General features: G+C 40.0%; 3 protein-coding genes across 13 annotated transcripts in view; 2 read left to right on the top strand and 1 right to left on the bottom strand.

Moving 5' to 3' along the window:
• The first annotated feature begins 218 nt into the window (after window positions 1–218).
• On the top strand, window positions 219–7,892 carry sav1 (salvador family WW domain containing protein 1). Its single transcript, XM_032499738.1, has 5 exons — window positions 219–697; window positions 1,562–2,059; window positions 4,787–5,054; window positions 5,162–5,317; window positions 6,330–7,892. Exons 1-5 carry the CDS (start codon window positions 604–606, stop codon window positions 6,541–6,543), a joined length of 1,230 nt encoding a protein of 409 aa, XP_032355629.1. The 5' UTR covers window positions 219–603; the 3' UTR covers window positions 6,544–7,892.
• A 273-nt stretch (window positions 7,893–8,165) lies between these two features.
• On the bottom strand, window positions 8,166–19,967 carry atl1 (atlastin GTPase 1). Of its 2 annotated transcripts, none has more exons than XM_032499730.1 (14): window positions 19,728–19,967; window positions 17,436–17,686; window positions 16,741–16,875; window positions 16,046–16,150; window positions 15,711–15,761; window positions 15,439–15,495; window positions 14,801–14,893; window positions 14,552–14,690; window positions 12,747–12,874; window positions 12,509–12,565; window positions 12,163–12,234; window positions 11,656–12,087; window positions 10,522–10,536; window positions 8,166–10,263 (listed from the first exon to the last, which is right to left on the bottom strand). In XM_032499730.1, exons 1-14 carry the CDS (start codon window positions 19,759–19,761, stop codon window positions 10,147–10,149), a joined length of 1,686 nt encoding a protein of 561 aa, XP_032355621.1. In that variant the 5' UTR covers window positions 19,762–19,967; the 3' UTR covers window positions 8,166–10,146. The 2 variants fall into 2 exon arrangements, with proteins under 2 accessions (XP_032355621.1, XP_032355620.1); XM_032499729.1 differs by having other exon boundaries at window positions 19,722–19,933.
• A 1,149-nt stretch (window positions 19,968–21,116) lies between these two features.
• The window catches only part of map4k5 (mitogen-activated protein kinase kinase kinase kinase 5), a 33,576-nt gene continuing 27,111 nt past the window's right edge, over window positions 21,117–27,581 (top strand). For 6 of the 10 annotated variants that reach the window (XM_032499710.1, XM_032499709.1, XM_032499708.1 and 3 more), the window contains exons 1-2: window positions 21,119–21,541; window positions 22,227–22,465. In XM_032499710.1, coding sequence (XP_032355601.1) covers window positions 22,358–22,465 — 108 coding nt within the window. In that variant the 5' untranslated portion in view covers window positions 21,119–21,541; window positions 22,227–22,357. Of the gene's footprint in view, window positions 21,542–22,226; window positions 22,466–27,581 lie in introns of all 10 variants that reach the window. The other 4 variants (XM_032499702.1, XM_032499700.1, XM_032499705.1 and 1 more) reach the window with 3 other exon arrangements.

Here is a 27,581-nt window from a genome sequence, read left to right as displayed (position 1 = left end):
AACCTGACCCACAGAAAACATTTTTTTCCTGTTATCAGTTTAAAATCAAAACCAACATATTTGTTATTTTTCTGTTAAATATGTGTCATATCGATGAACTGTGCAGCTCAGTTGTCAACATTATGTATCCGCTTGCGGAGGGTGAGTTACCAGGTGGGCAGGACCGTAACGTTACACTAATCATTCCCAGTAAGGACCAGCGCTGAGAGTGTAACGTTCCAATTCCCAGTAAGGACCAGAGAAGGGAATGCAACGTTACAGTAGCTAACTATTCCCAGTAAGAACCAGCGGTGAGAGTGTAACGTTACAGTAGCTAGCTAACTATTCCCAGTAAGAAGCAGAGAATGGAATGCAACGTTACAGTAGCTAGCTAGCTAATTATTCCCAGTAAGGACCAGAGGAGGGAGTGGAATGCTGCTCAGTGCGGACTGGACCACAGGAGGAAAGAGTCACCCAGTAGCTCAAGTTAGCTGGCTAACTTGCTGCTAGCTAATCTAAAGCTTAAAATGTTTACTTTCCGCGCTTTGCAAACTCAACGGGATGGTTGCAGAGCCGAAGGGTTATACCATGACATTTGTTGTTGATGTTTCCGAGCCTTGAGTTATGCTCTCACGAAAGAAAAGTAAAAACGAAGCGTCGAAACCAGCCGAGGTACACGGGAAATATGTGAAGAAGGAAACGTCGCCGCTCCTGGGAAGTAAGCGCAACAAGTTAACCAGCTAGCCAAAGTTAGCGACAGTATGCCAGCTAGCGATACTTTGTTGTCAATAAGTAGCAAGCTATTAATAGCCAACGTGTTTGTGCGAATGTGTGTAAACATATTGCCACTTTGTGACTTACAAACGTACAACTGTTTAATCGCGTTGTTGTATACCGTAAACAAATTACAACAAGGCAGTTAAAAGTGCTAGCTAGCTAAATCATCAGCTAGCTAGCTACATTAACGCCAGCTGTAGTGTCAAAGGAAAGTTGAGAGATACCGGTATCTAACATTACTAATTCAAAACTAACCTGTTTCCTTTATTAGTAACTGATTCCTGGGCTACATGTGGATAGTTTACTGAAATCAGATTAGCTAAATTAGCTTCCGATTCGGCAGTTAAGGTTAGGGGAAACAACTTACATTGCTGAGCGACGGATCCTCCGGGTTTTTTTGCACACATTACTGTTGTAAAAGCGTTTTAGACATTTTAGGTTAATCATTAACGCTGTATGAAATCCACTTTGAAATTTGTCAAAGCTTTATTCCGTTTTTATGTAACTGCTATTAAAAGAGATTTCACTTTTTTTCAATTGTATTCCACATTGGACCAGGTAAAAATCAAAAAACACTATTCCTAGATTTGTCAAATCAGGATTACGTTATACTAGAAGCTAAACATTCTTTAAAAATAGTTTTAGTCAGTTGCTCTGAAATGTAATGTAGTAAGGAAACACTCAATTGTAGTAGTACAGGTACCTTCAAACTGTACGTAAGCATAGTAAGTACTTAAGTACAACTTCTGTGTTAATGTGTTGACTGATATTGACATTTGCACTTGCCTTGTTTACCTGGTTGCAGCTCTTATGCCTTCGTTCATCCGTCATGGACCCACTATTCCCAGACGCACAGAGGTCCCTCTGCCAGATATGGGGCCCTCTGCCTACCCTGTGGCACCCACCCGGGAGCCAGTGGTGTCCCGCAACAAGAGCTTTCTCCGTGCCCCTGTGCAGAGGCCTCCTCATGAGGTGGCCCGCAGAGAGAGCCACCGCATGTCAGCACCTCCATACCTGCCTCGCAGCCAGGGAGACTTGTCTCACGAGTACGGAGGCTCCTCACAGTCCTTCCTCACAGACGTGAGCCCCATGTCTGAGAATGGAGATGCCGCCAGGTATTACTACCCCTCTGAACCTTATTATGACAACCAGCAGCACCAACAGCAGCAGCATCAGCAACGCCAGCCCAGGAGGGTCCCGGACCGCTTTCCTGAGGACTATAGATACTATGATCACAATGAACACAACTTCCAAAGACTTCCACAACAACACACTCCTCCAGCTCAAAGCAGACCTCCTTCAGGTAAACACGGTGTTTTGATTCTCACTTTTAACAGTATTAGTTTAGATATTTCTTCTTTATAAGAAAGTAAACAAGTGGCAGTGGCAAGCAAAAAAGGTTCAAAATGTGTCAAAGATCAGGAACTCCATTATTGAACTGCAGACATGGTTTTGGAAAGTACATGGCAAGCAGGCATAGTCTCTTGAGGGACTAAATCAGTATGGCTTTTCTTTGCAAAATTTTGAGCTATGAAAGTGTTTGAGAATGAGTAAGCAGGTCTACAACTTTCAGATTTGTCTTTTGGGGACATTTTTGGGAAGACATTGTTAATTTATTGCTAGCAAGAAAATTTATGATTGCTTTTTTGAAACGTCAAAGTATTATGTATTGGTTTTGGACCATACATAGGCCACTGTGGAAGGAATGCAAGCCATTGGTTGTCACTGAAGAGCTCAAAAGAGCATCTTTTATTTCAGTTTTCCGGAGAGATTAAATCTTTTTTAAGTGACTGCTTTTTATTGTAAATATTAGTATGATGTAAGTGTGTAATTTCCATGAGATGAAATGCTTCGGGAGGTCACAGGAATTTTCCAACCCACTCCAAACGATGGAGAACCTTTTTATTATGTGGCTGACTTGTCAATGTCGTGTATATGGTTTAGTATTTTGTCAGGCCCGTCTAGCGCATGTCTCGGAGCCTTGTTTGCAGTGAAGTTAAACAAGCATTAGGGGCTCTGCATTTTTCATCTCTGTTTGCAGAATATTTCTGCCAGCAAACTAGCAATTTGCAGACCGCCCCAAGTCAAATGTCTCAGCTTCAGACTGTTTGCTTCTATGAATCATCTGTGTACGTAGATACATTGCACATGTAAGGTTAATGCACTAAGTGGTAAGCAGAGTTGTTTTTGAAGGAGTCATCTATCAGCTCAGTCAGCTGATGCTTCCATTTTAACAGGAATTGCAATATTTTTGTTCTGTAAAAAAATCATTTGTTTCACAAAAATGGCATAAAGGAAATAAGATGCAGTTTGCAATTATACGAGATATATCTATTTGAGCTTTTTATAAATTTTGTTTAGAAAATATCTGGTAATTTACTAGCCTTTATGCTTAAATATAAATGGTTACAAACACCATTTGCACCATGTAGTTTCACCATTTGTTCTTTTTTGTTGTTGTTGATCACACCAAATCTTCATGAGCATTTAATAATAATAATAATAATAATAATAATACATTTTATTTAAAGACGCCTTTCTTGGCACTCAAGGACGCCGCAAAGGGAATTCATAAATTAAGAACAGCAAAACAAATACTAAACAGCAAAACAAATACTAGCTATACAACAGCTAAACAAATACTAAACATTTGATTAGTTTGTCAAGTGCAAGTCCATTTTTGATTTTATTTTATCACTTTCTATTACCACAAGCATTTTTTTTTTAATTTACTCATTGCAAAATGCCCCCAGTTTCTGGAAACTGTTTGAAAAACTATTTTTTTCTTCTTTTTTTGCAGCAGAAATCAACACCAAGTTGTGGATGCAGGAAAAATACATTTGTGTTAAAATACAATTTACACTGGTAGGGTCCTTTTTTCTTTAAAAAAAAAATAAAGAAAGAAATCCAAATTTATCAGGAAGAAAGTTGTTGAAATTAATGTAATATGTTATGAATAATTATAAAAATGTATTGTGAACATGCTTCATCACTTTGATTTATACTTTTGTTGATCACTAACTCCACTAACCCACTTAATTTCTTTAGTACAAGTACTGCATCACCAGTTGTAAATATAGTAGTCCACTCTCGACTGTAGCCAGTGAAATTCCTGTGATGCATTGAGCTTTAGATCTGCAGTGAGTGTGGCTCTCTGCCATTTTTATGAGGAAAAGGGCAAAGATGATGATGATGATGATGAGGTGGTGGAGGAGGAGTAGTGCATTTTTGCGGAGCGCTCGCACATTCCGTCCCTTCACTCAGCAGCTGGCAAAAAGTTCCAGCTCTGTTGCTGTCAATCTTGTGCAGAATTTATCAGATTGTAGCTGCCATTTTGCTGAGATTCCTTGTACATTCTGCTGTGTTTTCAACCCTTTCTGGGTCCCTCCAGGCTCATTTGGTTTTGAGTCATGATAGCGCTCACTCAGTCTAACTCATCCACACAGCTGTTGGATCAACATTCCTTGCGGACATTATTCACCAATAAAAGTACAGGATGTGTTGAATAAAACTGCTGTCTGCTGTCTGCTCTTAGAGAGGGTTTGGAAGTTCAGTGGTTTGTTCTCTTCCGGTGAACGCTCCTGTGTGTATGTCTGGCCGTGCAGAGATTTCTGCCTTCCTGTCCAAACGTAACAACACTCCCATTTCCTACCATTCATCAGATGATGTCGGTCAGAATAAGATGATCTGTCACAACAGTCAAAACAGTCAAGCACTCCTGTCCACAACCACTGCAATACTTAAAACTGCATTCCTGCTTCAAGTAGTGATTCATTGCATTCCTCCCATATCCCGATCTATGTAAAGTTGCCACATCAGAATGTTCTTTTTAAAGGCTGTACATCCCTCTCTTTCAAATGACATTTTCCCACACATGCTATTTTTAAGAAATTTCCCAACACGTTTTTTCTTTCCCAGCGGAGCTGTTAGCTGGCAGCTGCCCTGCTGTATGTTTGGTCAGACATCTCTCCCTCTCCCTCTAGGTTTCTAAAAAAAAAAAAAAAAAAAAAAAAATGTTTGTTTTCCTCAGGCATAGGTCGAATACAGGCCAAGTCCCTTGGGAACCTCTCCAGTCTCGGGGAGGACCTCCCCCTTCCGGGCGGCTGGACCGTTGACTGGACCATCCGTGGCAGGAAGTACTACATTGACCACAACACAAACACTACGCACTGGAGCCACCCTCTGGAGAGGGAGGGGCTCCCTCCAGGCTGGGAAAAGGTGGAGTCGGCTGAGTTTGGGGTCTACTATGTGGATCACATCAACAAGAGGGCACAGTATCGACACCCCTGTGCTCCGAGGTACAGTATGTCAGTGTAGAAGGAGAGAGATTTTGTGTTTTTTATAGAGTCAAATTCACAGAGATAAAATGAGGTATACATGGTATACTATACTCTTTTTGTTCCAGTGTACCTCGCTATGATCAGCCTCCACCATTACCGCCTCCTGTGACCTATCAGCCACGCCCTGCAGAGAGAAACCAGCCGGTGCTGGTGCCAGCTAACCCGTACCACACAGCAGAGATCCCAGACTGGCTGCAGGTGTACGCCCGTGCCCCACTCAAGTGTGTACTATTATGTATACTCCATACAGTATACTATTACTTTTCGTCACTTTACGTGACGTGTCAGGGTATTTTCTTATACAAAGTTACTTAGTCCAACACCATGGTCATTAGGAGCACTAATGTACCAGGTGTGACATGCTCAATTTTCACTTTACATTGTTCATTGTTAGCAAATCACCCAAATACAAAGCACACTGCGTACATTCTTAAGGTCTTAAATATATGTTCATTGAAATTCCAACTATGTAAAACATTTACAAAACTTTTATTTTGATCAATCCTGCACATCAGCATGTGTTCTTCCTCTCCTCTTCTTTTGAATCTTTCTATCTTTTCCACCAAATATTAATATGTGTAACCCCCCCTCTGAAGTCAGTTCAAATGTGTATTGGGCTTGTGGCCAGTTCTCTTTTTTTTCTGTTCTCGTAGTAGCCTACTGCTAGACAGAAGTGTGTGCGCGGAGGTGTGCGAGTGTTTATTTGTGCTTTAGAACATAACCGGTGTGAAACAATCAAAAAATTATGTTTGACTCCTCCGATTCGTGGCTTTGTTCGAAGCTTCCTGTCTTCATTTACTCTCTTGCTCGCTTGACCACTGCTGCTTGCTCGACCATCGCTGCGCTCTGTCCGCTGCCCAATTTTGAATGCTGTGTGTTCACAAACAGTAAGCGATACTTCCTACATGTTATACCTTCTTAATGAAGAAATTGCAGTACAGAGATGCTAAACAGGTTTTATGTAATTTGTTGACACCGGCACCAATACCTAGTTTGTCAGGAATTTCCCACGAGTTTATTTTTTAACTTTAAAATGTTGCACTCTGTTTGGACTGTATCTTGGTTGCATTGGAAAGAACTTCCAAATATCGGTATCAGTTTCAGCCATAGAAATCCAGCAACTATCGGGCAGTAGTTGGTAAAATAAGAGGTACAAATATTACAGGCATTGTCGTCCAACTCTTCACAAAGTACCTTTTTACAGTATCATAAATATCTTCCCTTTTACATCAGGTATGACCACATCTTGAAGTGGGAGTTGTTCCAGCTGGCCGACTTGGACACGTATCAGGGAATGCTGAAGCTGCTCTTCATGAAGGAGCTGGAACACATCGTCAAATCCTACGAGGCGTACCGGCAGGCGCTGCTGTCTGAGGTGGAGGCTCGCAAACAGCGGCAGCAGTGGTACGCCCAGCAGCCCAACAAGAACTTCATTGGGAACATGTGATGTGTGTGTGCAGCGGGGACGTCTCGCTGCCACACCTCTCTGAGGTTTCCACAGTTTGGGAGCGGTCCGGGTTTCTTTTGAAATCACGATTGACTCTTAATTGCCTCTTTACCAAACACATCTGTGCCTTCGCTTGATCCAAATATATCAGCCAGGAAGTCAAGACACGCATTGGCTGGGGCCCTGTCCCCTCCACGTGACACTCAATTTATGAATGGCCTTGTGACTGAAAAAAAAAAACACTCCCATCAGCCTTCGCCCTGACAATGGAAATGCTGTATGGATTTCTGTTTTTAAAACTGAGGCAAACAGAGTCTGAAAAACTATGGCTCTTTGTTCAAAAACATGAGATTGTGCCTTTTTATTAAAATAAAACGCAGCAGTCTTTATACACCAGCTACTCCGTCATTTTTTTCCATGGGAGAAAATGGCAGGCAGCTTCTTCTAATTTGTTTCCATATGAAATACTTCATAACTGTTTTTTTTCCCTTTGCTGTGATACCCTCTTAAACTAAAACCACACTCTTTTACATTAAACAAAAAGTGTGCATCTCTTTCTTTTTTTGTGACATATCCTTTATAAGACAATCCAGCAAAACTAACAGATATTTAAGTTTTGCTATGAAACACGTCTTTATTTAAAGACCTTTTGTTGGATGAAAGCATCACATTTTGATGCAGTGGTTTGAGCATCTCTTGGCTCTAGGCATTACTGTAAGTCAGGAATATTCTCGTGTGTGTATAATGAAACCAATAAGCTACTGGAACTTTATAAAACACTTCAGAAGACTCATTAAATTTGCCAAACAAGTACATTTCAACGGGTCCTTGTTTCGTTCTTTCTGGATGTTTCTTGCCTCGGTAATGCCTTATCGTTACGGACTGACACGTCTCATCTGCCGAAGGAGTGCAGTTTCTTGGAGGCGTATTCTATTGATCACTAATCAATCCGCTTAAGCCATTTTAGGATACTCAGAAATGTTTTGGGCCGGAAGTTTTGTCTTGTAAAGACAGGTGCTAGCTTCCAATCAATTCTCTCACTAAGGTGAAAAAGACATGCTTTATGACATACTTTAAAAATGTCCAACGAAAGCTATTTTCCCAGTGAAATAACAGAAAGTGTTTAACAGGACCTGTTTATGTGAGTGACTATGCATTCAACATTTCTGAATGTCCTAAAAGGATTTCTGATTAGGTAACAGTGGCTTAGGTTTGTAAATAACCTTCTCTTCAATGCATCCTTTACTATGCAATAAAGTCTCAATCACATGTTTTAAGGATGGTGTTTGTACATATCTGATTTTGTGGATTCCAAATACAGGACATGTGTAATAAAGTCTACAGTGAAGGAAAAAAAAATACACTTCTGACTGTACGGTTGTTTGCTCTTGCTGTCTGTTCACTTTCTCATGGAGCCTCAGACATAATTTTTAGACTTTATTACTGCAAAAAATGAAAAATACTGTTTGGAAACACGTTAGATAATGCTTAAATCTGATCTGAATGTGTAGATGTAAGTTAATGGAACTCTTATGTGGAAAAGACAAACTAATCAGATAAAAGTATTTCTGTCTTAAAAGATGCCCGGAGGCTAATCTCTAATGAAATAACTCAAGTCTTAGTTTTCATTCATTTGGTCCAACTTTATTAGTTATTTCCTTGTAAGTGAAATTGCAATGCGTGTGCGGAATTAGCAGTGTTGACTTGGAAGAGGTTGATTCAGTTGACCTTTCAGGACACCGAGGCTCCCACCGAATCCGGAGATGATTTAAGAATGGATGGGGGCGGCTTCAGGAATGAATAGTTCAATCCAAGAATAATGGGTTGTGTTACCTTTTCTTCTCTTAACAGAGAACATCTTCAATTACCATTTTAATTGGGAGTGTAAACACAATGTAAACAAATGCTACTTTTCTGACTTACGAATGGACACTCCAACACAGCCATGAAGAGAGTGGATCTCAAAACCTTACGAATCTTAGACTGGACTTAGATGGTTCTTTGTGTGAAGGCCTCACTGATGTTGATTATACATTGTGGAAGACTCAAGAAGCCACTCTCTTGCAGTGCTTTTAAATTTCCAACCCTTGAGTTCAAACCTCAGTATAAACTTGCTAAACATGCATAACAGTGTTCCTGCACTGTCGGTGACCAGAAAAAAAGAAAAACCAGTTCAATGCTGCAGCTGGATGTGATGCAGATGTTTTACAGTGAGCTCTATGATTCCGGGCTCATTTAGTGAGCTGAAAACAATAACCACAGTTATACAAATGTACAGTAACAGTCTACGAAGCCAAAGTTATTCAAACACCAAAAAGTCCTGTCACTGATACAAGTCTTCTGTTTACAAATGCAAGCTGTTTTGGAAACGCACAACAACAAAAAATCGGGGGCCTGGCTTCTTTCACCGTGCACCAGTTTTTCACAGATGATTCAAGTTAGGTCTGTGAAGATGATACAAGAGATGTGGAATGAGGATCTTTTTTTTTTTTCCCCAAAGCAGGCCTGTCGCCCCGCCTAATAACAACTAGCTTTGATTCCTCAGTGGCCACAGAATAGCTACATTCCTCGGATTTGCTCGAACATTCAGTGAGAAACACAACAATGGTTTCACCCACCACCTCTACGTCACAATGGAAACCAAACACGCTCTTTCCCCTCGACCTCAAAGACCAAACGCACATAAAGAGGATCACTGCGTAATTACAAAACTGCAAGCGGACTACAAAGTGAGACGTAATGTCAGCTATGTTGTGTAAACTTTGAACTATCCTGTTTTTGTCTTTTCACCCAGTGCTGTTATTTCAAAGTACAGTCCATGTCGGCACAAAAGCAACTCCCTGATGCAGAAATCCAGCTACAAAACAAAACAAACTGCATACAACTAATAAAATATGCCATTGAGTGTGTGCATTTAGCAGGAGGCAGGCAGCAGTAGATGTGAAATCATTTTTTACATGTTATGGCACAATACCACTTTGTCACAACCATTAAAACTCAATGCTTTTATAAAGTATACCTGGTTTAAGAGCTTAAAGATGACAAACATTAACCACTTACCATGCTGATGGTGCTTGTAATGCTTCATTAATAAACATACAGTACATATTTTGGCTTTCAAACATCGCAGATCATAGATATTGTTTCTTATAAACGCCACTAAACTTCAAAGAACAAGTCACAAATGGGGATTTCACAGATTTGGCTATACTTTGAAAATCATCGTCCTGACAATTAAATGATGGAGGGGGGGAGAAAAAAACCCTGTCTGTTGTGAAATCAACAGCTGACTGGAGGTCGGACATGCTGAGGTCTTCTCGAGGAGGGCCTGCAGTATCTGTACAGGTGATATTTGATCACAGACAAAAAGTGAAACAGTGAATTAAACGGCATCCATCCTTTGAAAACAAGCACCCACTGAGAGGATGCTCTGACACTGGCTATACATGAACATTACACAGTCCGTTATAAGGTTTAAAGTAGTGGATGTATTGGTGGGCAGCACCAGCCAATACCAGAACAAAAGAGTGCCTGATGGGTGAGGATGTTCCTCCTCCTCTTCCTCCTCACCATGAAGTCCCTGCTGTATTCTGTCTAATCTAATCAGTCCCTCTTCTTGTCCTGCTCCTCTGCATCCTTGTCCACCTGAGGCCCGCCGGGGAAGGCGTGGTGGTACAGGTGCCTGTGATTGGCCGCTACATTGTACAGCTTGTAGAGAGCCTGTGGAGCAGAGACCAGAAGCGGTATTGGTTACAGGCGGTGGGTTTAACTCCCAGAGATCGCTTAAAATAATGTCAGAGTCGGTATGCAGTCGACGAGGAATGTGGATGGGTAACGGTGACGAAAATACCAAAGAAAGTGACACATGAAAGTTCAAAAAACAACAACATTCCAATGTGTACTATCATATTTATTTGCATGTTGCTCTGAGGATACAAATGTCTTTGAAAATATTCCCACTTTGATTGTTCCACTTACGTCATTTGTGCTTCCCTGCAAAGGCATTAAAAAAGAAAGAAAGATACAGTGTGAGCACACACATGCACATATAACATAAAGCATGTTCCATAACAATGCATTATTGCTGTAAATGGATCTGGCTATATTCTCTCTGCCACTGATTTAAAGGAGATTGTTTCCCTCTAGTGGTTTAAAGTACGTATCACCTAATATACTTTGTATCTGTGTATGTGTGTAGTTGTAAGATAATAAGAAGAGCGTCCAGTATTTGTCTCTGCTGTAATCCGCAGAATAAACAATGATCATTACCATAACTTTGACTCACACGTTTTACTATTTAAGATAAATTCAAAACCTTTGAAAGATTGGCTCCTTATCAAACCATGTATAACATATGCATTGCTTCATAAGTGCTGAATATCTGACTCATGATTTGGGCTCAGTAAAGAATTTTAAATCTAGTCCTAAAACACATTTTTTGTCTCTCTTTACTACGGCTCTTCTTACTTTTACATGTTGTGCAAACAAACTGTATTTCTGTTCACTTCCTCATGTGGAAATGTTAATTTTCGTGTTTTTGTATTTGAGGAACTCCATGAAAATGGGAGTGTGTCCTCAATTTCTAAATGTGCAGGGGAAATGTGTTTTTTTATATCTCTCTAAACCATTATTTAGTTTTTCTTTGATTTGTATTCAATTTGTACTCGTTTTCAAAAGATTTTGAAAGGGCACTGCAACAGATCGATCTTCTTCAATGTTATTATCATTATTGTGTAATACTGTTTAAACATTTGAATATATTTATTATATCATTTATTTTACGGAGAATTCAATAAGTTTAATGTGAAAAAGTATTAAGCGAAATTTCACAGTTCAAGGTGCTTTCACTGTTGATTTGTTTCGCTGTTTCACTGTTTTTTTAACTTCAACAAATGTTAAATCTTTCCAAAGGTCAGTGAGTAATCATGTTAAATAATCCAGATTTCAATGTTGACCAACATAATCCTGATTATGATGTATTCCATAATCAAGCAGCCCGACTGTCTGTATTGGGAGTGAGGACTCTTGCTGTCGATTTTGCAACTTGGTGAGTATTGATTCAAATATGGATCAACTTAGACCGCCGGATGTATTCTTAACTTCATCAATTACCTGGTCCCACAGTGCACCGGCCACCTGGTCGATGACGGCGCCCAGTTCTCGGTATTCCCCGGAGTAGCGGATGTAGGCCCAGGTGCAGAGAGTGATCAATGCCAGACCCAGGATCATGTTACACAAGCTGGCAATGACGTCCACGCCCACAAAGCCTGTGATGCCCGCAGCCACGTACATGACAAAGATGACCACAAACAGGGTGGCCGGCGTCCGCGCGGCGTGGAAAATGTTCTTGGAGTCATTGTGCTTGATGTACTGGACAAACACCTCGTCGATTTCCCCCTCCAGCTGCTGCAGGTAGCGGCGGCTGAACTCCTCGCCTCCCATCTTCTTCACGCCCCGAAACACCTGCAGGGCCTCCTCCCTGATGAGGCTGTGTCGGGTCTGCAGCTCGCTGGGGGCCAGGAAGGGCCGGTCCCCCCCACAGACCTGGGAACAGAAAAGAGGAGGATTAGTCAGCCCGGGGACGGTTTGGGATCTACTTCAAAACCGGTTTTCACCGACCGTCTCCATTTTCTTGTTGTACAGATCCTTTGCGGCTGCTACTGCTGCCAAGTTATTCGCCTCCGCCGTGGCCTGAGAGGAAGCAGATCAAAAATATAATCATTATTTATTTCAAGGTAATATAAGATCAAATAAAACAACATGAACTTTATTGATCTGGCGCAGGGAAATGCACTCAGTCACAAAGAGCTTTCAAACTTACTTTTTTTTTTTAAGCATATAGTGTATATAAATGAAACATGCAAATCAAATAAAAATGTACTGAATACTATATACACAAACATTAATAGGAACTTGAAAGTGTATTGAGACAAAAGTTGTAGAGGAAGGTGATGGAGAAATGTACCTGCAGCATGGACTTTGGATGTGGCAGCTCCTCACCTTGGTAAATTTTGATGTATGCCTAAAATAAAGAAAGGCATAACAAAAAGCATTAAACCTGTTAGAACTGGTTACATTCAGTAATATACATATGTTGGATTTAGTCAGAGTGTGCAGAAACATAGAGATTAATAGTTACTAATACTCATAAGAAAGTGTGCAGTGTTTGTGTCATGTGAACTAAGATGCCTCTTTGTTCTGACCTTAAAGTACTCCAACAGGCCCCTGCAGGTGATTTTGCTGCCGTTGATCTCCTTCACGTCGATGTTACGAGGACTGAGAAGCCACGGGACTAGAACCTTCAGGTTGTTGATGAACTCGCCGTCGATCTCTGGACGGGGGTGGGGGGGGGGTGGGGGGGGGGGGGGACAGGCAGCGGCTGGTGAACACTACGGTCTGTGCTGAAATTCAGCAGTCTTTGCTCTGTTGTATCCAGCTTCTGTTGTACTAATGGTCTCTATATTTTGCCGCCTGTGCTTTTGCAAGAAAATAGTCATAAACCAAAAGTATTGGCCAATTTTAAATTTTGACCTGTTAATAGATTTAACCCTTGTGTTGTCTTTCATTCAACCATGCATCGTCCTCCCGGGTTGAAACTGAAAATCTATTTTTGGCATGACTTTTTCCCTACCATGTATAAACACCGCTGACACAAACTCATTACTAGAGCTACAATTATTTTAGGCATTCGTGGTCAATAAACCTCATTTATAGGAAACTATACCTAATTGTTGAGTTAAAAAGCAGACATTATGATTTTTTTTTGACTAATATTAACCCTTGTGTTGTCTTCCCGTCATAATTGAAAATCAACATTTTTGTTGACACTTTATATCAATGTTTTTAATAATAATTATAATAATTATTATTATTATAATTATTATAATGTTTTTAACTTTTTCTTACGCTTTTGCCCATTTTTCAACACTTTTGACGCTTTTTGGACGTTTAACACTACATAAGACTAACTTATTATCTTTAGTTTTACAGTTATTTTTTGAATTTATGGTCAATAAACCTCATTTATAGGAAATTATATCTAATGTTTGAGTAAGAAAAGCAGAAATTAGGAATTATTTAGACTAAAATTAAAGGAATGGATGATGATGGATAATCACAGACTGGAAGATGTCAACTTTTACTCAATACTATTTCAAAACCCTCAATTCTTTTTTCAAATAAATATAAAATTGAATATGACACCCCAAAATTAATGAAAGTAGAGATGTGTACTGCCAAAGAGCGTTGTGTGGAATCAATCATGTTATTTTGGGTAGTTAAAAAGAACACTGATAAAGGAAAACGGGTCAATTTGGCCTGGGGACAACATGAGGGTTAAAGGAAGGATAATCACAGAATGGCATATGTCTACGTTTAGTCGACATATTGTTTCAGAAAATTTAAATTTTTTATAAAATGCAAAAAAATAGAACAAAACAGAAAATTAGAAAAACTTGATGTTTTTGTTGTATCTGCAAAGCGCATTGTATAGAATGTTATTTGTTATTTTGGGGAAATTAAAATTTGGTAGTTAAAAAGAAACCCATATTTCTGATAAAGACATTTAGACAACAGGTCAAATTTGACAACACATGGGTTAAAGTCATGGGATTGCTAAAGGTATTACAATTGAGGTATATGCCACCTTTCATGGCAATCCTCAAGACGTTTCCTTGAGACACTTCACAACAACAACAAAGTTGTGGTGACGCTAAAGGAAAAGTCCAAGGATCAATAAAGTCAGTAGAAATCCTCCTCTGAGAAACATGAAGGACTCTATAAAGTTTTACAACCATCCATCCAAAAGTTGTTAAAACAGACAGTGGATTTTTTTTTCTGTGACTAAAGTCATTTCATGTTGACATGTTTAATTATCCCATGCGTTGTGTCTCATTTAAATGCGTCCATTTCCACCAGATCACACACGGTCAGAAAACGTTTCGACAAGAAACTATTCTGTGTTCATGAAACATTGAATGAAATATGTTATGAGACAGAGGAAGTGTACCTATAATTCTTCCGTCAAAGTGGGGGTTGGTGGCCACTTTGAGTCCGGGGTGAGGCATCAGGAAACAGGAGATGTTGGTGAAGCAGGAGTGGATGTGTTTACGCACGTTCTGCAGCTCTTCATGCTGGTTCTCTGAAATCTAAACCACCAAAATAACCACATGTATTAGTATCTTAGTTTGGTTTGATCAGCCTCATGTGGATCTGTCCAGCGATTGTTTAAAACGACACAACATCAGTCCCAACTGACCTTAAGTCTCTTCTCGAGGAACTTCATGCCTCCCTCCTGTCCGTAGGGAAACTCATATGGAAAGCTCCAGTCTCGAACGAGGAAAATCATGGACTGAGACCAAAACAAAGCAACCATGGAAGTCTTGTTAGTGACATCTTGTACTGTACACAATGTTCAAACTGTGGTGGAAAAAGTATTCAGAGCCTTCACTTTTTTAAAGATATTTTTGGGGGAATTTTAGCCTTTAATACACAGGTAAGGGGGGAGAGAGAGGGGGAAGACATGCAGCTATAGGCCCCAGGTCGGACTCCAACCCTGAACCGCTGCGTCGAGGCCTGAGCCTCTCTATATGGGCGCCTTCTAGGTGAGCTACCCAGGCGCCCTTTAGATCCTTTACTTAAAGGTGCTCTAAGCGATGTTGGGTGACGTTACTTCTTGTTGGCGTTGGAAGTATTATTACTATTATATAAGTAACTTGCCCCCCCCCCCCATCCCGGTCCCCTCCCCCTCCCCCTCCCTTCTGTGCTTCCATGATCTAGTCCAAGATACTTAAAACAAACACCAATAATAATTTGCAATTGTCATTTCCTGACATTTGGATGCAGTCAGCAGCAATGTTGCAAATCTATCCAGCGAGTGGAAATGATTTACAGTACCTGGAATGGTTTGAGGAAAGTCTCTTCCATAGCCAGTCTGCCGTACTCAGTGAAAAGCTGAAACAAGACAGATAAGACGAGATGATGTGAAATTGTGTTTTTAGGAAAGATCAACTGGAATGCTTTACATTCTATGGGAGCACGTTCATGGAGTGTGGCTTCAATAGTATTTCTTTTATAGGATTTATAATTCTGCTATAAGAAAATGCATGTAGACAAACATTAATATGCATCATGTCTGATTATGCATTAGTGTCACTTGACAGTCTCACCTGTAAGTGCTGCAGGTCGTCCTCTTGTACATTCTGTGAGATGTTGTAAACCTGAAAAAGACCATTTATTTATTGCAACATTTCTTCCTAATGTATTTAATACAATTATTTTGGTGTGTGAAACCAAAGGAACAGAACAACCGGGCATGCTTGTATATATAGTTGGTGAGATATTTTAGTCTGGACTAAAGTGGTGTACAGACTGACACACACCCCCCCCCCCCCCCCCCTCCCCCCCGCGAACACTGCCGCTAGCTTGGCTAAACATACAAACCTACGTTCATTCATTCACATAAATATAAATAGCCTTTACTAAAGCAAAGCTGGGTTGGTACCTGCATGGAGCTTATCATTGTGCTCAGTGCGAACACAGTGGCCGAATCCCTCAGCGTCGACTGGCTGTCGAACGTCCCTTGTGTGTCCATTAGCAATACAGCGACCTGTGAAATGAATCAGACGAACACACTAACCTGTGCTGCAGGGTAGTCTGAACGTTTCTCACGCCCCTATTGCACTGTTGTAATAGTGTGTGAGGGATTGGAAGTCAAGATACTTATACAGTAGGCAAGAAAAATAAGTGAGGTAGACTGATTTTGAATGGAGATTTAAATGAAGAAAAGATCTTTAAAGGGCCAGATTTCTCCTAATTTTACTTAAAGCTTACAACCAGTAACACTCTTGCTTTAGCTGTGCAGACTAAAGATGGGAGACATTTGGCTGATGCAGGCGTAAGAAATGAGTTGGATAGAAGTGTCTAAATGCAGAAATGGCTTCCGTCAAGTGTGGTTTTACTGGGCAGCTTCTAAGTGTAAATGTATGTGACTGAATGTGTGATATGATATAAAGGCAAGGAGCAGACCTGTTGCCAAGATGAATACCAATGTGGAAAAGGAAGTTTAAAAACACAGAAAAAGGTTAATAAAGCTTTAGGTAAAGTATCTATGTCAGATTTAATGATGTCTCATTATACCTTGTTGCATTGTAATAATCTAGACTATCTGGAGAATGGCATACAGTCACAGGTCTTTACCTTTTTTCCATCTGGCTTGTCCACCAGGAAGACCTCACTCCAGATCTGGATCCCGGTGGTCTCCCTCTCTGAGCCCCCCCTCCAGGAGAAGCCCGTCAGAGGCTCGTCCGCTTCTCCGAGCCAGCCTTCAGATGCCTGAACACAATGTGACCAGAAGTGGTTGTTATCTTATAATATAATAATATACAGTATATTAAAATACATGCATGCATGCCCTTCTACAGCAGTACCAATAATCTGATGGGTATTCCTTTAACTACAACAAAGCAGTTTAAAACCTTCTGTTATTCTTTTGAATTCCTATCCATGCTTTAATTTTATTTACCTATTCATTTATTTACATCCAGTTATGTACTGCATCCTATTATTTTTCACTGAAAAATAAACAAACTAACAAATGGGACAAGTCTGAGTTTAAATGCAACTTTTAAATATCCAACAATGAGCTAAATCACAGACTTTTCCACCCTAACACAGGGGAATTTCTTGAGAACGAATATTATCTTTTGCATGAAAATAGAATATCAGCAAAATATCAGATATTGGCAGCCTCAGTAGAAAATGACGGGTGGTTTGGTCACACCCCAATATACAAAAAGTCAAACCGCAGTCTTCATATTTAAAGCAGCAGAAAAATACAAAACAGCAGCAAAATAATGGGAGTACTCTCCAGATTCACAGACCCAGACACTTACGTGGTTGTACATGTACCGCAGCATGAAGTCCATGAGGAAGGACTTGCCCTTGCGGAAAGCTCCGGCCACCGAGATGGCCACCACCTCCCGGTCTCTGACCTCCTCCGCCAGCAGGATGCGGCTCAGCGCCACCTCGTCCAGCTCAAAGGTGTGGTCGTCTTTGACCAGCAGCACCTGCACGGGCCGGGCCCGTCCATCCGGCTCCTCCTCCTCAGAGCTCCAGTCATAGACATTTTTATCACTGAGGGACCCTGGAGCACAAGACAGAGGGGAAAAAGATTCCAATAATGGAGTAGTGCTCTGGGGAATGGCCCTGAAAGAGGGAAAATGAACATTAACTTAACATGTTTAACTTTGAATATGGTTGGATGACAGACAAATGGTCATGTTGAGGCTGCTGGTATTTTCCTACATAATTACTTGCAGTTAACCCTGGAAAGTCAACAAAAATGTTATTAGGCCTATATGAGGAAAGTCAATTAAAATGTTATTAGGCCTATATGAGGAAAGTCAATTAAAATGTTATTAGGCCTATATGAGGAAAGTCAATTAAAATGTTATTAGGCCTATATGAGGAAAGTCAATTAAAATGTTATTAGGCCTATATGAGGAAAGTCAATTAAAATGTTATTAGGCCTATATGAGGAAAGTCAATTAAAATGTTATTAGGCCTATATGAGGAAAGTCAACTAAAATGTTGTTAGGCCTATATGAGGAAAGTCAATTAAAATGTTGTTAGGGCTATATAAGGAAAGTCAACTACAATGGTATTATGTCTATATGAGGAATGTCCACTAAAATGTTTTTATATGAATGAGTGATCAGCCAGAACTTAGTCACAGTGATGAGAAGCAAACTTAGTGGTCCATTAAGGTCGAGGAAAGGGGAAACTTGAGTCCATTATTCCTTCCTGTTAGCACCAGATCAATAGCATGGCCTGCAAGCTTGTTAATACTAATAATGAACCATGCCATGCAACCCTTCCCATCTGTTTGTGTCAAATGAGATCATGTGCATTCAGAGCTTTTTCTGGTGCTTTCCTGGCAGTGACTCGGTGTTTCTAATCTCTGCTGTCCCATGAAGTGCGAGCTGCATGAACGTCCGGAACCCAGATTGGGGGAATTTTAGCTTCCAAATCCCATTCATGTAATGCATGCTTTATACAACAAACGTGTGTCTGACCATGCACATTCCGCATTGAACTAAAGGATTTCTGAGGTTTAAAAAAAAATGAATCTTTCATCTGTGTGGCTGTGACGTTCATTTTAAGGATGTAATTGCAAATTAAGCATGCCTATACATCTTACAAAGGCACTGGGACAGATTAAGGAATAACAGACACAATTTTTGGAATGTGCTAAAAGATTCATGCAGGGTGCCAAGAATGCATGGTGAATAATTTAAGGAGGAATCAGCCAATGTTTCCTCTTCGGCCTGAAGAGGATTGTCAGTTTCACATCTCCAGCAAAGGCCTCACCCTGGCCCGGGACGGGCCGTTGCCTGGTTAACCTGATCATGTTGCTTCTGCTCCTAAAACAAACCGACGACGTCAGAAGCACTGTCTGCTTTAAGTGGGTCAGACCAGATAAACTCTCTCATGACAAACAGCAGCGTTTCCCCCCTTTTCCTTAACCTTGATAGAGCCATGCAGTCCCCTTTTTCTCCCCTTGCAGGCCTGTATTTACAGTTACCATGAGCCATAGAGTGATGTCAGGGACCATTAGGATGCTCATTATCATTACAATCATGGTGGTGGAGGTGATACTGATGATAGCAGTGATGAGTAGTATAATGATGGTGATAATAGTGTCAAGGTATTCCACTGATGCAATATTACATAATTTGATGCCAGATGCACCACAGAGCATCCAAGGAAGCTCAGTGTGATAAACACAATAAAATCAGAAGGTTATTTTCAGGCCTTTTTGGGGCCTGAACCACCCAAACAGGGTATTTCCTGTATGCTGCTCATTGAAAAAAAAATCACTACAGATTTAAATGGTGAAAATGTGTGTTAGCTTATGCTCGATTGACCGATATCCATGCAGTGACAAACAAACAATAATGTATATTTCTCCCCATCGGTAATAGGCTATTAGATATTATAAGGATCAAAACAAATACACAGTGGTTATAATATTGTCGAAAGAAAAACAAGCCCTTCATGGTGGAGTCAGAAATAAATATCTAATTGGCTGCATTGCTTACACCCTGGCCTCGACAGGAATAAGAAAAAAAAATGTACGTGCGTCAGGGAACGCACGATATATCAAATATTGTACGTACACTCACCCCAGCTGTCTCTGTCTTTACGGTGTTTCGCCATAATACTGTCTTTATATCCTTGTTTGTCCGTTGGAGAGCGACCCTAGTCGGCAGTCATGAGTGTCGAAGGGTTGGGAGGATGTCCTAGCTCCACCAAAACGATGCTCGCATCGCAGGAAGATGATGGAGCTTTTATTCTCGGCGTGATGCAGGACTCGTGCGTGGCGCCAGGGGGCGCTGTTGTTTGTTGTTTTTACTCAGTGTGATGGAGCAGCTTAATGTTGCGGAAAGAATGTTCAGAGGGCACTGTGCTAGAATGAGTGCAACCACAGATAATGTGAAGTATGGCTGTTGCAATTGAGTTCCAGTCTCTTTCATCAAGTCTGCTGTGAAAATGTACTCACAGCTTCCATCGGTAGGTGGCGGTAATTACACAGATAATGGAAAACGTGCTGCCTTTGCGTACTGTTGAAAATGTCTGTACAGAAAGTACTCTACATACTTATGTAGACCATGCCTAGCAGGTGGTGGTGTAAGTATCCCTTAAAAGTCCTGAATTCAAAATATTACTTAATTAAAAATAAAGAAATATTATCAGTAAAATGTACGTAGTATTCATCGTAAAAGTACTGTACAAAGTATTATTATGTTATTCTTTTGTATCACTAACAAATAACAAACAACCCACATGTGCGAGCAATTTAATGTTGTAGTTCGGCAATGTGGAGCCAGTTACTTTTATGCTACTGGGTAGATTGGTAGTATAGTACTACATTGTGTCATATAAGCAAAGGTTTTGCTTTCAAATGTTAAAAGTAACTATTATTTTCAAATAAATGTAGTGGAGTAAAAAGCACAGCTTTACAAATAAAAGCCCTGCATTTCAAATTATAAAAGTGCAGAAGGATCCACTATGCAGTTAAAATAGTTTCTGTCAAAGTTATGCTATAATGCATGATTATCAGTAATACTAATTATGCATTTTAATGTTGTTCCTGACCAAGGTGGAGCTGATTGTAGCTATTTTATATGGGGTTTTCAGTCGTTTAACTTATTGTATAACAAATGCACTGTATTTCATATTGTCATTCTAGGTTTTTTAATATTTTTTAATCTGCAAAGTAACTACATGAATAAAGTGGAGTGAAAAGTACAATAGTTCTACTGTGCAGAAGAGTACAAATGCCTAAGACTTGTTTACGGAAGTGAAGTAAATGTAGCCTACCTAATTAAAAACTGGGGATGTCAGAACTTTCTGCAATAATCTTGACATTATGTGCTAAAACAAAAAATCCCTACCAGTAACAGTAACTTGTGCAAAAAAAGTCAATTTAAAACTTGATTGAATTTACCCAACATTTCTTTAGGTATTGCTTTATATTTTCGAGAGGATACATTTTCCGAGGAGTTCGTAAACGCAGCAGGATCGACTCCACAGAGATTAGACAGACTGCTTGCTTTTTTGACTGATTTTTAGAGAACACATTGAAGAGAAATACTTGAAATTAATAATGTAGCTAGTTTACCGGTAATATTTTACGCATTAGTGCGAGACTTCTCTAAAACTGTCACCAGAGGGAAATGACATGTCAACGGTTAAACTTAATGCTGCAATTCGTGCGAGGACCGAACTCGACTGTCGTTAACGTCTGCGCTACTGTTGCATTAAAGTAGACGGAGTGAACAGCAACAGCCGACTGAAGTTTTTAGTTTCCTCGATAACAAAGGGGACGCTTTTCTTCTTTTTTTTGTGCTACTATTCGACGCCATCGTACGGTTAAAGGCCTCTAAACGACTTAAAATGCAAGACACACTCGTTCACGGTGTTTGCATTGTAAAAGGTAGGCACAGTTGAAGTTCGAACCAGTGAGAAAGCTAGCTAAGTTAACGTTTGCTAGTTAGCATTAGCTTTTAGCTGACTTGCCTGGATGCTAAGCTCTCTAACTTACGTTAGACCTGGCTCTGGCTATTTGCTGGAATGACCACAATGTCCATTCTAACGTTATACTCACGTCATTTTAGTGTGTAGGTCGAGCTATGATTAATTTTAATGTGAGTAACGTTAGCACTTTATAAGGAATTAGCTAGATTAAAGGTGTCGGTTGACAGATATCACGATATGTGACAGAATGTGTTCATCTTTTCTGTTGTATTACTAAACCAAGTTTTCACGTGGTGTATTTGTTGTATACAGTAAACATAAAAAGGAACAAACAATGAGGCAAAGTACTGCTATAACGTTAAATGCAGAATAGATATGTAAAAGACACTTTAACAAATAATGTTTCAGAAAGGGATAATAAAGAAGGCTCTGTGGTTTATTGCAGGGTGTACATTACTATTGATCACGGGATGTGCAAACATTTACAGTCTGTATAATTTGTGCAAAGATCAGGGGTAATAGTCCAGAATACACCCACAGATGAACTAGTTGTAAGCTTTGTGTTACCAGTATATAATATCCATAACGAGACATTGTTTTCTAAACAGTTTTCTTCAAGAACTTTTCATGTGTCTCTCTATCAGGACATGGAGCACGAGGGAGGAGCGTCTGAGTAACGGTGATTGACTTCTACATTCAGGACCATTTGCTTCATCAAACCACCGCCACCAGATTTTATCAACTAAATGTAAAGGATCGTTTGGTTCAAGTTACCATGGATATCTTTCCTCGGCCAAGCGGTGAAATCCAGAGGAGGAACCCTCAACATGACTTTGAGCTCATTCAGAGGGTGGGAAGTGGCACATATGGAGACGTGTACAAGGTACAGTGAAGTTCCCACAGCCATTAGTCATTAGAGCTGGAGATATCTTGGTTTTCCATCACATGACAAATCAACTTAATTGAAGACAGAGTGTTGTTTGTTTTTGTCATGATAACATGCGGCCAACACATTTGGCAAAAGCTGTTGAATGAGGACCAAGTCATGCCCTTCCTCTTCTTATAGTCCTCTTCTACTAGTAAATACACTTAATGGCAGGAATAACCTCAGATGATACACCACACTGCTTCTGAGTGTGGTAATCATATTGTACCTAACCATATAATACCGCCACATGTAACAAGCTGCTGTGTAATATATTAATTGTGAGATATAAGAGTCTGATTAGTTAAGTCATCGATTATTAGATCAAAAGAAAAGTAATCTGTAATTGCTTGATTGATTCAGTCAAATTCTCCTCAAATATGTTACTTTTTCCTGGTCATATATGATAGTAAAATAAATGGGTTTTGGACTGTTGGACAAAACAAGCAATTTGAAAATGTCACTATGAGAAATTATGAGTATTTTTCTTTTTTTTGGACAATTTGTACTCTAAATTATTAGGCAAATAATCAAGAATTAAATCTGCAGATTAATCAATAATAAAAAATAATAGTTGCAGCCCTAGTATTGTTTTCCTGGTTGTACAAGCTGCATTACGGTTAAGGGAACAAATTTCCTGAACCCATTAGACTGCTCATTGAGATCAATGCTTGTACCTGCTTGTCCATTTTATTCACATCACTTTTTCTTTCTGCCGTGGAGAGAATGGAACCCATTATTGGTCTAAAGCATGTATTGTGTAGAATTTATTTATTAATAATTGTAAATAAATTTAAATCTGTACTGTAGGTCTACAAATTGCACTCAGTATCGTTGACATGATGGTGCAGGCGATTATGCTAAAAGACATATTGCCAGACTATAAGCTACAGTATTTTGATATGTTACTTTAGAGGAAGAAGAACTAACATTCTAGTACGATTTTATATATATATATATATATATATATCTATATATCTATCTCCATACACACAATACATTTATTTATTTCCGTGGACTTTTATTATTGATTTCCCTCTGTATTTATTTTTAATTCTTATATACAAATCAGGGGGCGTGGCTATTTCTCACATTCAGAACAGAGCCGTCGGCAAAAAATGACCTGACAGAGCGCCGCGAGCTGGTCTGGTCACCCACTGTGCGTTGACACGAGGACTGCCCATTTCTCCGACTCTCCCCTGTCCCGACCTCTCAATAAGCCGAAAAATTCTCTTTGGTCCTACAGTACATCCCACTAGTCCGACGTCCCTTTGTTTAAAAAAATATAATAAACCCTCTCGTCCGACATCCCATTGTTCTGACTATTTAGGCTTTTGTGGATCACCTCCCATAACAGCGTCCACGGGCAGGGGCAACGGCAGCGGCTGGGCAGTGGAAGTGTCCGCGGGCAAGGGCAGCACTATTATCAGACCGACCCTTGGGGCCTGAAAACACTACCGGCCCACCAGGAAAAGTCCCAACTTTCTCGATTGCCACTCCGCTGTTGGGTTGGGGTTAGTAATTTGACCCATAGACAGTTAAAAAAGTGGACCAACAGATCCTGTTGGTCTGGACGGTGACCAGTGAAGGAAAATAGAAGCACTTTTCCGGTGATGGCTAGGCGTTACTGTGCAGCCTCCAACTGAGCTGGTTGACGTAGTTGTGACGTGGCAACCTGTCTGAAAGTTTTAAGTCATCTTGTAGCTGTGGCAAGAGAAATCTCAATCATTCCCAATCAGCAGAGACGGAGAGCGTAGGTATATGTTAGGAGATAACATAGGCACAGGCTAAATACTGCTAACTAACATGCTAGTTAACGTAAGTAATTAAACCTAAACAGCTGATGTAAGTCAAAACTGTCTGTGTGCTTCTCCTGACAATACGGTGATTTGTCGACTATGCAACGGTAAGTCGCGTGGTTATGACGCAATTGCTTATTTTTACAAAAACATCTACTACGGAGCCATAACGTGAGGTACAAGGTAATGGAGCCTTTTATACATTTTCGTGTTTCTTTAGAAATAAACAACGGACGAATAGAGTCTTGAAACGCTTCAGGTGTAAAGTTATTGGCTGTCAAAGTGTCAGCAAAATAAATGGCAGTCAATGGGATGCTAACTGCAGTTGACTGCTTTGTAGCATTAAAATGGCGCCATGGGAGCTACGCTTGAGGAGAGGCTTACCCCCTTGATTTGACCTTGAGTGGTTAAGGTTAGGACAGCCAATTGGTCAGGGGATAGGACCTGTACAAATGGGGTTAAGTTACCTTATGGGAGGTGAGCCACAAAAGCCTATATGGTCAGAACAATGGGATGTTGGAGCAGAGGGTTTATTTTTTTTTTTAAACAACGGGACATCAGACTAGTGGGCTGTAGGACCAAAGGAAATCTTTTGGATTATTAAGTGGTCGGAAGACTGGAGCATCGGAGAAATCTCATGGCATCGTCGACACATTAGCTGAGGTGTTGTTAAGTGAGCTAGCGGGCAAACGACTGCTCTAATTCACATTTAAACTGAACCCCAGAATTTACCCGTTACCCCAGAATAGGTGACTGTGCGATAGGTAGAGCCCTACGAGCTGCCGGTCGTGGTGCACTCTCCCTTCGCCAGTCCAGTGCCATGGGCAAAAGCCCACGGCTCTGTTCTGAATGTGAGAGATAGCCACCACCCCCTGATTTTGTTAAGAAATGGAAATAAATAGAAAGGGAAATCAATAAATGTGGCATTTGGAAATAAAAATCCATGGAAATGAATAAATGTGGATTAAAAAAGTAAGTCTCTTGAAATAAAAAAATGTGGACCCATGAAAAAGTACCATGAAATAATGAAAAGTAAAACCTTTTAATAAACTAATTAAGTTAAGTCTTTATCACATCTTTTTGGCTCTATTTGTATCAAGTGGATGCAGTTTTTAAGGAAGGTTACGGGAGGAGAGATTGTAAATTCTTAGTTGGTGTGTACTGTAGACATAAAGATGGCACTGTGCTCTTGCATTGCACTAACAAAATGTTAAATGAGATATGAGAAAAATAAATTGAGTCTATACAGAAACTGTCCAGCTAAACAAGATTATCCACATTTTTCTGACTGTCTGTTTAGATGTGTTTTGCTGGGGAATTTTCTTATTTATCCATTTGCCACAGATAAACAGACCACCTCTCTGATCCAGGGTGTGATAGTTGAAGCAGCCTGTCGTGGTCCCTCTCCAAACAAAGCCTCTCTGGCCAGCCCCCACCCCCAGACAAGGCCACTGGTGGAATGCTGCGCCTGGTATTCTCTCATAGCTTGCAGGCTAAGGCTGAAATATGATCAGGCCCCTGTCTAAACATGCGTTTCACGATGGGTGTGTTCCCGGGCCGCACTGACAGCAGAAACACCTTTAAATTGGGAAAAGTCCTTCATTGGCCTGCTGTGCTCAGTTGACTTTTAATGGACACCGCATTCCTCGCCTTGGATGATTTATTATCTCTGATTATATTAATTTAAGAATCACATCATATTGCTCTGTGTTATTACTGGTGATAATGATTAATTTATCTTCATTATAATGTCAGACAGCTGGGCAATATGGAGAAAATCAAGTAGCATGATATTCTTGACCAAATGTTGACCTTAATGTTGATATGGTGACGATATTGTAGGGTTAACAATTGGTGCATTTGTGAAATAACATACACAATGAAATTTTAGATAAATAGTCATCAGTAATGTGGATATAATGACCAAGTGGCTAAAGGCAAATAATAAAAACAGCTAGTAAGTCAGGTAAGTTCTAGAGCCCGACCAATAAAGGATTTTTAACGTTGATACAATACAAATATTTGGTTATTTAAAAATCCAATATGCCGTTACGAAATCAAGATTTCCCTAACATTAGTTATTTGTAGATATTTAGGAGTCCTTGTATAAAACTACAAACTTAAGATAAGAAAAACACAACAAAAAAAGCACATAACATGGTTGACGGTCCGTTTTAATTTCTCATTATAAATAATTCAGATGAATGAATATTAAAAAAGAAAAAAGAAATCAGCTATTATAAATGCCGATACCGATAGATCGGGAAATGCCTAATATCGGCCAATAATATCAGCCCGCCGATATATTGGTCAGGCTCTAGTAAGTTCAGAAAATAACATCACTTCATTGTGTAGCAGCCTTAAAAACCTGGAAAAGACAACACATGCCATACTATGATACCCAAAATCTAAGGCAATATAGTTACATTTTTTATGTAACTAATTTGCGGCTGTGGCTCAGTGGTAGAGCGGTTGCCTGGCAATCGGAAGGTTGATGGTTCGATCCCCGCCCCTGCAGTCATTGTCGAAGTGTCCTTGGGCAAGCCACTGAACCCCGAGTTGCCCCCGGTGCTGCGCATCGGAGTGTGAATGTGTGTGAATGTTTATCTGATGAGCAGGTGGCACCTTGTACGGCAGCCCCGGCCACAGTGTATGAATGTGTGTGAATGGTGAATGTTTCCTGTAGATGTAAAAGAGCTTTGAGCAGTTGTTAAGACTGGAAAAGCACTATATAAATACAGCACATTTACATTTACATTTATCGATAAATTTGCCCAGCCCTATAATGTCATACCCTTGGCTGACATTACAAGGAACTGTTGGGTTTCTGTAAATAACATCACAGAGTACGGTCTAGACCTGCTCTTTCATGAAAAGCTCAAAGAGATAACTGTTGTTGTGATTTAGCGCTATATAAATAAAATTGAATTGGCTCTAAATGTAGGTTGTTGTTAAATCTTTTAAAATGCTGAATTTGTTTTAGAATCAGTAAAGTTCTTAAAGATTTACTATGCATTATATAGCAGAATCTTTTAATTATTTAAAGAAATAATTAAAGCAAGGTTGTTGTTTTTTTGAGTTTGCATTAGCAGATGAAATGCCAGTAACATTATTTACAAAAGGTCAGCAATGTAGGTGAGTGGAGTACTGATCCTAGATCAGCGTATGTCAGTGCTTGTGTCAAAGTTGAATGACAAAGAAGGAACCAATGAATCCTACACACTGACGGTCACTTACTTAGAACTTACTTGAAGTTATTAAAATTTGGATGTAAG

The sequence above is a fragment of the Etheostoma spectabile genome, chromosome 20 (assembly GCF_008692095.1).
Source record: "Etheostoma spectabile isolate EspeVRDwgs_2016 chromosome 20, UIUC_Espe_1.0, whole genome shotgun sequence".
Classification (NCBI taxonomy): domain Eukaryota; kingdom Metazoa; phylum Chordata; class Actinopteri; order Perciformes; family Percidae; genus Etheostoma; species Etheostoma spectabile.
This window is presented reverse-complemented; position numbering and strand designations above follow the sequence as displayed.

Coding starts and splice junctions, on each gene's coding strand:
- sav1 (XM_032499738.1), top strand. CDS start 604: ATGCTCTCACGAAAGAAAAGTAAAAACGAAGCGTCGAAACCAGCCGAG. Junction 698..1,561: donor AACGTCGCCGCTCCTGGGAA/GTAAGCGCAACA, acceptor ACCTGGTTGCAG/CTCTTATGCCTTCGTTCATC. Junction 5,055..5,161: donor CGACACCCCTGTGCTCCGAG/GTACAGTATGTC, acceptor TTTTTGTTCCAG/TGTACCTCGCTATGATCAGC.
- atl1 (XM_032499729.1), bottom strand. CDS start 19,761: ATGGCGAAACACCGTAAAGACAGAGACAGCTGGGGTGAGT. Junction 14,691..14,800: donor TCCTCGAGAAGAGACTTAAG/GTCAGTTGGGAC, acceptor TTGGTGGTTTAG/ATTTCAGAGAACCAGCATGA. Junction 12,875..14,551: donor CTTTGACGGAAGAATTATAG/GTACACTTCCTC, acceptor ACCCCCGTCCAG/AGATCGACGGCGAGTTCATC.